Consider the following 11,665-nt stretch of genomic DNA (forward strand, 5'->3'; position numbering starts at 1 on the left):
CCTGCTGCTGAATCTCCACCCACCAAGCCTGATTGACAGCTCCTGAGTGTTCCTCCTCCCTGCTGCTGAATCTCCGCCCACCAAGTCTGATTGACAGCTCCTGAGTTTCCTCCTCCCTGCTGCTGAATCTCCACCCACCAAGCCTGATTGACAGCTCCTGAGTGTTCTTCCTCCCTGCTGCTGAATTTCCGCCAACCAAGTCTGATTGACAGCTCCTTTGTGTCCCTCCTCCCTGCTGCTGAATCTCCACCCACCAAGCCTGATTGACAGCTCCTGAGTGTTCCTCCTCCCTGCTGCTGAATCTCCACCCACCAAGTCTGATTGACAGCTCCTGAGTGTTCCTCCTCCCTGCTGCTGAATCTCCACCCACCAAGTCTGATTGACAGCTCCTTAGTGTCCCTCCTCCCTGCTGCTGAATCTCCACCCACCAAGCCTGATTGACAGCTCCTGAGTGTTCCTCCTCCCTGCTGCTGAATCTCCACCCACCAAGTCTGATTGACAGCTTCTGAGTGTCCTTTCTTGTATCTGCTGAATTTCCACCCTCCTAGTCTAATTGGCAGCTCCTGAATGTCCCTCCTCCACATTGGTGTATCTCCACCCACTTAGGCTATATGATAACTCCTCCTTGCTGCTTAATGTCCACTCGGGTTACCTGATTGACAGCTCCTAAGTGACCTTTCTCCATGCTGTTAAATCTCTCACATTTCCTTATGGATAGCTCCTCAATCACCCTCCTCCTTGCTGCTAAATCTCCTCTGCTAGTTTCATGGACAACTACTAAGTGACCTTCCTCCATTCACCTAGCCTGATGGACAGATCCTAAGTGACCCTCATCCTTCTACATCTCCATCCACCTACAGAAATCGACAGCTCCTCATTGTCCCTCCTCCCTACTGCTGCTGAAATCCCATATTGCTAAGTACAAGCTGCAGCGGTCAATCCGGATGGGTGTATCGAGATTTTATACATTTGGACTCATAAACTTTGTCATAAAATGTTTATTTTATTATCAGTATACACAGCCAATCTGACATGGGTTGCAAACGTAAATACAACAGCCTCATCAGGTTTAAGAGATCTAAGTAAAAATGTTTTTATTGTGAAACCAATGACACCAGCTTATAAAACCGACCTAAACTGATGCCAAACGTGACCACTGCCAAATATGTTTTTTTTTTTACTAGTCAATAAATTACATAAAATGGTAAACACCGGAACACTTGTACATTATCTTCAACCATTTTTATTTTCAGAAACAACAATCACCATCCATTGTAAACAGTCAAAAATAATACATGAATCGGCAAATGACATCAAACATAGCAAATCCTCATCTACCCACCCTGTAAGAATAACAAAACACATCCCTTTTTGTGACTTATCGGAAAAAAACGAAATTTCCTGTATATTTGCATCTTGAAGAAATCTAAAAGATCAAATTAGTTTTAAGACTATTAAGTTCTGTAAACTACAGCAGGTATCCCTTTAAGTGCCATCATAAGACGCATATTTTACCCCGTAGACAAGAGGGATACAAAATGGTAGGGTGTTTTCATTACCATAAGAAAATCCCTCAATCAGTCGATCACAGAATCTTGTGACTTTATGGGGAACATACAAAATAGAAACAAAAACAGAACATAGAAAACAAACAACAGGATGTTCTGACCACAAAAAATGACCAGCACGAGTCTGGAATTAGCACGTGGCGGCCGATCGTGTCGGGGGAGCTAGGAATTTATGTAACCGGTCATATCCCTTGTCTCTAAATCATAACAAAAGCTTTTAAATATTGTGGAGGCACCTATGAAGTATTGACTGAAAACTAATTATTTGAAAAAAAAAAATTAATGGACGAACCTTGGCTTTGGCAAAACTGTATATCTAGAATTTTTTTCCTTGGCAAAAGATCTCAAGGCGCCTTCTATGTTCGTTAGTCAACATTCATGAAAACCTCTATGTGTCCTCAATACTTGAGAAAGTACGTATTGTTCAAAATACTGTTTTTCTTAGAGACTATCGCAAATGTTCCTCTTTATGGAACATAAAAACATTTTTCATTGAGTTCTACCCAAGCATTTTCACCAAACCTACATTCCCTAGGAATTCACTACAAAAATAATACTGTACCCCATATCTTCGAGCATGTCCATACTTTTATGTCACACTTCTGTGTCGTGACAAATATCACCGTCATTCTATCAAAAGGGCAATGCTTTATGGGTTTCTGGTAGAGTTGAGCGAATTTTTCAAAATTCGGTTCCAATTACGAATATTATTTTTTGCAATATTCACCGAACATCATTGGCGACAATGGGAGTAGAAATGAATATGGAATGGAATCGATAGTAAAGCATAAGTTCGGCATAATTAAGGTACCAATATGGCACAAATATGGCAAACTCAGATTCGGCGACCGATTCCAAACATATTCGCTCAACTCTAGTTTCTAGCCCTTTCTCAAACCAGTCCCCATGCCAGCATAGAAACCAATCTTCCATATTAATAAAAAAAACCTTATTAAAATTAAAGAAGACTTTGACCCTTATAATGAGGGGGTAATCAAACATGTCACTCGTCAGAAGTAGATTACTTCCCAATTCATTGGGTTAATTATTTCTATTGAATATTCAACAGAGTTTTCGATCGGGTCAAATTCATTTTTCTTCTCCTTCTGATGTACTCAGGTTTTGAATCTAACATATTCTGTGTCTGTCATTATAGTAATTCTGAAACTCATATTTCGTTCACTCGAAATTCCCAAAAAACTTCAAATTGAGACACACAATCTATTCTTTCTGCTCCTATACTGTCTACCAACTACGATAGATTATGTAAAACAGTTTTTGAGATTCTTCAGAACTTCAGTCGTCTAGAAATATTCTTGTGGACATAGTTCATGAGATACTTGATCTAGGTTGATAACGTTTAGCAATCTTCTGTCGCGATCTAGGTTGATAACGTTTGGCAATCTTCTGTCCACTTCTCGAAAGCTCTTTTCATTGTTTCTTCATCAACATCGTTGAATATTTCTGCCGATAGGAAAATTTATAAAGTCATAAAAAGTTAGAACCAATAAGAAAAACAATAAAAAAAATATATTCTTTACGGCATACAGATGTGTCAACCCTTACCCTACCATGAATTTTGTTATGGACTCCAATTTCTCACAAAGCAAATTCGATGTTAGCAAATCTCTCAACAGGCTGTAATTTATATCACAAAGACTGGATGACCACATATGGACACATAAACAACTCTTCACAGAGTATCGCTTAATCATGTTTTTTTGCAAAAGTTGGTGAACTTGTCCCGCTCGTCTTGGGATTTGTAGGACCACGATGAAAGGTAAGAAAGGACACATCTGTACAAACTGAATGTTAATCATGGTCAGTCGTTAAGGAACTTTAGACTGTATAAGGTCCACTATTTTTTTTTTTAAATATGTAGATAGAATCACAGAAACCTATTATTTTAAGAAGACTTGGGAAAAGCAGAGATTTGAAAGCCACTTACATGCTTTTTTTCCACAGGAGTGGACTGGAGACAAATCCCCTAAAAAAGTAATTCATAACTTTGCATGGTGGACAAAATTATGCAAAAAAAATGAAAGCTTAGTTACTCTTTAAGTTTTGGTGCTAACTTATTTAAGAGAGGCTAATTAATTACTAGTTTCCTAACCTAGCTCATACTATTATCAAGAATTAAGTAGGTATTCCGACATATATTGAACATTCACGAAACCAGTGACTCCACTACTGCTACTCCGATATTCACTTTTCATATGACCGCTGCAGCCAATCATTAAACAATTCCTTTAATCCTTTACTGACATACGACATACCGGTACATCATATACTGCCTCCCTGACTTTAGTGCGTGCTCCTACACCAAGCTCCCATCTTTCCCGGCAGATGATGGCTTTGTTATTCAGCCACCATCTGTCTCTAACAGCTGTGCGTGGAGCAGAGTGGAGCTCGTGGCTGTTAACATTTGAAATGCCTCTGTCAATCTCTGATAGCGGCATTTAATGCTCACTGGCAGGGGGACGCGTCATTCCATGCTCCCATCGGTGTGATCACAGGGCGTCGATGAGGTTGCCATGACAGAAAGGAGTCTGTTGAAGACCCCTGTACCTGTCATTATTGGACTTCTATTTTTTTTGCTATTTTTGTCCCGCTTTCCAGTGTGTCACATGGTAAAATATATGGTGCCATTCAAAAGTACAACTTGTCCTGCACAAAAACAAGCTCTCACACGTCTATGTCAGCAGAAGAATACAAAAGTTATGGCACTTGGAATAAGAGGAGGAAAAAACGAAAGAACAAACAAAATCGCCTGGTCATGAAAAGATTGAGAAGACCACCTCAGATCTACACAGGATTTTCTATTCTTGTATAATCTGTTTATATTAATCACCTGTTGTTAGATTATCCCCATTTTATTGTGCGGGGGGGGGGGGGGTAGACATGTGGATGTCTGAAGGTGGAGCAATTCTAAGGGTACTGTCACACAGTACCATTTTGATCGCTACGACGGCACGATCCGTGACGTCGCAGCGATCGTATGATTATCGCTCCAGCGTCGTAGACTGCGGTCACACGTTGCAATCACGGCGCTGGAGCGATGCCGAAGTCCCCGGGTAACCAGGGTAAACATCGGGTAACTAAGCGCAGGGCCGCGCTTAGTAACCCGATGTTTACCGTGGTTACCAGCGTAAAAGTAAAAAAAAAAAAACCGTACATACTCACCATCTGCTGCCCGTCAGGTCTCTTGCCGTCCGCTTCCTGCTCTGACTGAGATCCGGCCGTACAGTGAGAGCAGATCACAGCGGCGACGTCACCGCTGTGATCTGCTCACTTTCCGGCCGGCAGACAGTCAGAGTGGAAAGCAGACTGCAAGGGACCTGACGGACATCAGATGGTGAGTATGTACGGTTTGTTTTTTTTTTACTTTTACGCTGGTAACCACGGTAAACATCGGGTTACTAAGCGCGGCCCTGCGCTTAGTTACCCGATGTTTACCCTGGTTACCAGCGAACACATCGCTGGATCGCTGTCACACACAACGATCCAGCGATGTCAGCGGGTGATCAAGCGACGAAAGAAAGTTCCAAACGATGTGCTACGACGTACGATTCTCAGCAGGATCCCTGATCGCTGCTGCGTGTCAGACACTGCGATATCGTAACGATATCGCTAGAACGTCACGAATCGTACCGTCGTAGCGATGGAAATGGTACTGTGTGACAGTACCCTAAATGTATTATTTACCTGCAGTTCCCAGACCGGTAGGGAGAGGAAGTCGTAGTTTCCCCCCACTGTGCTTGAGTCTCTCCCCTAGTGCTGTCTTTATGAGGGGTAGGGTGCAGTCCTTGTGCCAGACAGGCAGTTCTAGGGTTCTCATGCATTCTACAGTCCGTGTTTTCTCTTCAGCTGTCAGAAGCCCGCTTTCAGATGAGACATATGTCATAAAAGCCATGTCAATGTTCACAGCCTCCCCATGCATTAGGGCTGGAAGGACCTTCTGGAAGGAAAAACAAATATTTGAAGGAATGTCACAGTGTAGAGGAATCATCATTATTCTCATTTACACATGGAAACATGAAAAGCAATATAATGAAACTGAAAGGGAAAATATACAGATTTGATATTAGAAAAAAACTTTTTGACAGTGAGGGTGATCAATGAGTGGAACAGGCTGCCATGAGAGGTGGTGAGTAGTGATGAGCGAGTGTACTCGTTGCTCGAGCATGCTCGGGTGGTCTCCGAGTATTTATGACAGCTCAGAGATTAAGTTTTCATCGCCACAGCAGCATGATTTACAGCTATTAGCCAGCTTGATTACCTGTGGGGATTGCCTAGCAACCAGGCAACCCCATTGTGTACTCAGGCTGGCTAATAGCTGTAAATTATTCAGCTGCCGTGATGAAAACGAAATCTCCGAACACTAACAAAATATCGGAGGTCACCCAAGCAACGAGTATACTCGGTCATCACTAGTGATGAGTTCTCCTTCAATGGAAGTCTTTAAACAGAGGCTAGACAGACATCCATCTAAGATGGTTTAGTGAATCCTGCATTGAGCATGGGTTGGACATGATGACCCTGGAGATCCCTTCGAACTTATGCCAGCTTAGGAATCCACAGCCCCAACTGACAGAACACAGATCTGCTCCATTGACCATCACTGAACCCATGGATACGTTTGGGTAACTCAGGACATGGACCCACCAGTCACCTGAGTCACATGGATGCGTTTGGGGAAGCTAGGCAATGTGCTCACTGGTCACATAAACTCCATGGATACATTTGGGAAAGCCAGGATTGGGACCCACCGCTTGCCTGGCTCAATGGAAATATTTAGAGGAGCCAGGTTGTGACCCTCTGGTCACCTGGCCTTGTACCTCAATGGATTGTCAGCTTCCTAAGCTTGCTGTTACCTCCTGCATGGCACAGGTGGGGCAGACAGCCCTGGAAGCTCTGAAGTTACAGCTGCTCTAATCCCGGCGAGTCAGCGGAAGGGTGAAACTCTGCAATTTTGCACCATCTTTGGTATTTTGTTGGGACTGGTCTGTATGTTAGTGTGTTATTTGACTGTTTTTTGTTTAATAACATATTGCCACACTGCTTTGCCATCACCCTGTGTTGTCTGAGTAGTATTATGCCCACAGTAAAAGGAGAGTGGGAATTCGGTGGGATGAGCCATGGTCCATGCGGTTTTGGGCTAGCAGACTAGAGCACCCACTGACCCCCGTTTCTCCACAAAAGTGATTTGCAAAGTTTCATAACTTTACATGTTGGACAAAACATATAAAAAATATAAATAAAAGTTTAGTTACTGGCTTAATAAATGGTTGTCTAACAATACTATCATGATGCTGATAACTGGAATTCTTCTAGGAGATCTGGCCCAAGGTGATCAGTTCTCCTGCAGTGCACCACACATGGGTTATACGGTTCCCAGTGAAACCACAGGCATACCAGGTCCTCCAGAGTATATTTGCGCTGGCTACTCAATGGTGGCTTCTCCCTCGTATACAGACAAGCTCTTTAGTAATGGGATTTGTCTTTATTACACAGATATTATCATTTAAGAATCTCGCGCTATGGAGCCTTGATGGATGAACTCCCTGTAGGAAGATCGATCCTGCGCAAGCCTAGATAGGTCCACCAGGGTCTTAAAAATATATAGTGTTATATTTTATCAATAGCATTTACCATTTCAAGCTCTGGGCTTATGACATGTCCATAATCCACCAGTCTTTCGAGATCATCCTCCCACAGGTTAGGCGCAAGCTCTTCCAACATTGTCTGAATGGCTAGTCTGGTGGCTGTTAAGGCAGCATCTCCATGGCTAGCAAGACCATTCCTGGACTGAAACTTTGTATCTAAAAGATACTTTCCATGACTTTCCAGTAGCTCAAATAGCCCCTTATGCTTCATTAAAGCCATCTGAAAAGACAAAAATAATAAATTTTGACACACTTTAGTTGAAAAGCATTCCTTACCCCAATTAAGTTTTTATTTTGCTTCCTGGCTTCTGCTAATTAGCTTCATTCCTGATGTTCTCTTGATGACTTTTGATTAGATTTTATCCCAAGATAAGAGGAAGTTAAAAGAGTTGTCCTATCTGGGATATTTCCAGCTTTTCGATAAGATATGCTATAAATGTCTAATAGATGATTGTCCCATCACCCATTTTTTTACATAGATGCTGGTCCTAGTGGTTAGAAATGGCATATCCCAGATGGGACAACTCCAAAAGTTCTACTAAAAAATTATATGTAATCACCTTCAAGATTTCTCCAAGGCCATTGGAAATTTGCCGTCGCGGAATGGTCCGTATGAAGGATCTGTCAAGAAACGTGGCTGCCGGTGGAGTGTAGCTTCCCAGCTTGTTCTTACAGTTACAGAAATTTACTCCATTTTTTGCACCCACACTTGCATCCACATAAGACAAAAGGGTTGTCGGAACTCGGATGTATGGAGTTCGACGCCTGTAAAGAGAGGCAGCAAGGCCAACAATATCCAAGCAAACCCCACCTCCGATGGCTATGACTGGTTCAGTGCGTCTGTCGATTCCAAATTTGTGGATTTCTTCCAGTATGGTCAAGACAAGTTCTATTGACTTGGTTTCTTCTGTCGTCTCGAGAGCCAGGATCTTAAAAGTGACATTATTGGTCTCAAAATACTTTCTGACTTTGGATCCATATAACGTTTCCACATTTGTGTCCATCACAACGAAACGCTTTTGGATCTTCTTTTGGTAAACCTCAACTTCTTGAGGATCAGACTCATGGCCATAAAGGAGGGTCATGTTATTGGGATCTAGAAGGTTTTGGGTTTCGATCACTTTATAGCAAAAGGAAATGGGTGTTTTAACAGTCCAGGAGACTCCAGACTCCGTTACAGTTTCCCACCTGTTTAAGAAAATAAGGAACATAAATGTGATAATTTAGCAACTGGCAAGAACATTTTTAACTGTTTAAGACAAATTGAAAGTTATAAATCATTCCCCGATATTTTTGCTTTCAGTTAATATTTCAACAGTTGCAGAATTCTTACAAAATCAGCTAAATTATGTTTATTTTTTGCTGCATTTTTCCACTTTTTTCTCTCCCAAAAACAACATTATACCTGTTCACAGGTTGTATGTGGTATTACAACTTATTCACTTTAATGGAAGCATCAGACACAACCAACGGACAGGTGCATTTCCGAAAGAGAGAAAACTTTTTACTAATCATGGAAAACCTTGGGCATTCTTGGCTCCTATGTCTAAAAGTTTAGTCTAAGGCTGGGTTCACACTTCGTTATGGGCATCCGTTAGACGGGCTACGTTACACCGCGGCATAACGCGGTGTAACGTAGTCCGTTAACGCCACCATTAATTCCTATGTCGGACGCATCGCTAGCGCCCGCCCACAATGGGCGTGCGCTAGCGATGTGCCGTCATTGAGTGACGGACCCTGGGACGCGGGCTGCAGCATTTCCGGGTCGGTCACTGCTAGCGCAGATAGAGCATCTGCAAGCTCTATCTGCGCTAGCGCAATGACAAATCGGCACTTGCGTTGACAGCAGCCCGTTAACGCATGTGTTGAACGGGCTGCTGTTAACGCAATGTGAACCTAGCCTAAGAGTCAAAGAAGATTTTTTTTGTTAGATTAGCTGCTATTTTAGTCTCCATGTGGAGTCCCAAGGTTATGTGCACATTGATATTTTTGAGGCAGTCATAAACTACATTTTTTTAATTGAAATGCTCTTTCTTTTTGGAGTTTTCAAAGTTATTGTTTCCTTGAGAGATTTTGAAGTGTGACTGCTGTTCAGAGCCGCCGGGTCGGAGCACAGCATAAGCCGGGAGTGGATGCTGCTAAAAGCCTATGGAGACTCAAAACGAGGCTCCGTAGGCTTCTATCGATGGAATCGGGGAACATCGTGGGAAACCCCTGACGAAGCTGCCGGTGAAACGCATCTAGGGGTCATTGGACCAGCTCTCACACATCTTTCCCCTCTGGACACAGAGGGGGAAGATTATAATTGTATAAAAATAATTAAAATAATACAAATAAATTATATGTATATACAGTATATATATACTGTTATTATTATTTTAAATACATGTTAGGAAAAAAAAATAAAATAAATATATATATACAGTATATATATATGTTTTTATTTTATTGTTTTTTTCTAAAATGTATTTAAAATAATAATAACAGTGTATATACTGTATATACATATAATTTATTTGTATTATTGTATTTATTTTAATTATTTTTATACAATTATAATCTTCCCCCTTTGTGTCCAGAGGGGAAAGATGTGTGAGAGCTGGTCCAATGACCCCCTAGATGTGTTTCACCGGCAGCTTCGTCAGGGGTTTCCCACGATGTTCCCCGATTCTATCGATAGAAGGCTACGGAGCTTCGTTTTGAGTCTCCATAAGCTTTTAGCAGCATCCACTCCCAGTTCATGCTGCGCTCCGACCCGGCGGCTCTGAACAGCAGTCACACTTCAAAATCTCTCAAGGAAACAATAACTTTGAAAACTCCAAAAATAAGGAGTATTTCAATTTAAAAAAATGTAGTTTATGACTGCTTCAAAAATATCAATGTGCACATAACCTTGGGACTCCACATGGAGACTAAAATAGCAGCTAATCTAGCAAAAAAAATCTTCTTTGACTCTGACTAAACTTGTGTAATTTAGTTTTATATAATTAGATAAAAAAGGAATAAAAAAATAAATGCAAATGCAAATAAATTATATAAAATTATACTTTTATATATAAAATATATATTTTTGTCATTGTAATTTTACATAATTTATTTGTATTTATTTGATTTCTTAATTTATTTTTTATATTCTTATATAAAATGAAATGTACTATTTTTATATACTTGATTTATATACATACATATTGTCAGTTTTCATTTTGGTGACAGTATTGAGGATCACTCACATGTTTTTTTTTAACATTACCAGTATTGTGCTGACTTTAATTCGAAATAAAAAAAAAGAAATGATTAACAAGTTAATTTTTCTTCTCTTACATTTTCAAGTCAAAATTTGACTATTGGGGCAAAATAAGGTAGCTGGGTGAAAAGAACGGTGAAAGATGGATCTAAAATAAATATTTTTAATTAGTAATTAATTAAATTCAGATATTTTTATTCTTAAAAGCATCATCTTTTACATGCAATGATTAGTTTTAACAAAAAAAATAATAATATTCTGTTTTTAAAAGAACTTTCATGTTCCAGTATTTAAGAGTTATATTATTGCATCCCAGACATACTATTATTTGAGGACTTATTATTATTATTATTATTATTATTATTATTATTAATTAATTAAGTAAAAATACACTTGAAAAAAATTGAATTATTGGTTTTGATTGCAAGTGCAACACACATTATTTTTTTTATAAGTTTTTATCTTTATTCTACCATTTAGAATACAAAGTTAATAAACAAAGTAACCAAATAAATTAAAAATATTGAATATTTAGGAATACTTTTTTCCTTCACAGGTTGTTGCATATCTTTGGGATGTCGAGCACTTACATTTTAGCCTGAGAAACGATGACTTGATCTTCTTTCCACGTTGTTGGAATTTCTTGTCTACTTTCGACACAATTCCAAGTGTTCTTCACTTGAATGAGCAGATATTCCTTCTGTTTGCTTCTGCTTCCGGGGGTTTCTGTCTTTGTTGCCCCTCTGACAGGGGTAACGGTGTACAGCTCTCCTGCAGGCATCTTTGTAGGGTTGTTTTTTTTAGAGGTTAGCTAAGTTTTTCTTCTGAAAACTAAACCTAGACCTTTTGGAAAAATGGGATGTTTTATAGCGTTTGGACAGCCAGTAGCTTTGTCAGGGAGTGGCCATCACACCTGCCTATAGTTTATAAAACTTCTGTTGTGTAACATCAGGATTCTAATCAGAATAACAGGTTGTGTAAGAAATATTTGCTGACAATGACTTAATATCTAACGCTGCATTCTTGTGTGACAGAGGGTGGAAGTTATGAAAGTTGCTTTAATGAACTAAAAAAAAAAACTCGAAGACCTCACTCAGTAGAACCAGAAACGTAGCTGCTTATAAAACTCTTGCATAACTTTAGTAAGCCATCCGTGCCTAGGGAAATGCAATCAATAGATCAGAGAT

At 40.1% G+C, this 11,665-nt stretch overlaps 1 protein-coding gene across 2 annotated transcripts; it reads right to left on the minus strand.

Annotated features, from left to right (window-relative positions):
* Positions 1–1,227: 1,227 nt before the first annotated feature.
* LOC143787412 (2-epi-5-epi-valiolone synthase-like) lies at positions 1,228–11,344 on the minus strand. Of its 2 annotated transcripts, none has more exons than XM_077276121.1 (5): positions 11,069–11,344; positions 7,795–8,422; positions 7,221–7,454; positions 5,274–5,523; positions 1,228–3,032 (listed from the first exon to the last, which is right to left on the minus strand). In XM_077276121.1, exons 1-5 carry the CDS (start codon positions 11,257–11,259, stop codon positions 2,950–2,952), a joined length of 1,386 nt encoding a protein of 461 aa, XP_077132236.1. In that variant the 5' UTR covers positions 11,260–11,344; the 3' UTR covers positions 1,228–2,949. The 2 variants fall into 2 exon arrangements, with proteins under 2 accessions (XP_077132236.1, XP_077132235.1); XM_077276120.1 differs by having other exon boundaries at positions 5,274–5,526; positions 11,069–11,340.
* Positions 11,345–11,665: the final 321 nt, after the last annotated feature.

Source organism: Ranitomeya variabilis, chromosome 8 (genome assembly GCF_051348905.1).
Source record: "Ranitomeya variabilis isolate aRanVar5 chromosome 8, aRanVar5.hap1, whole genome shotgun sequence".
NCBI classification, from domain to species: Eukaryota; Metazoa; Chordata; class Amphibia; order Anura; family Dendrobatidae; genus Ranitomeya; species Ranitomeya variabilis.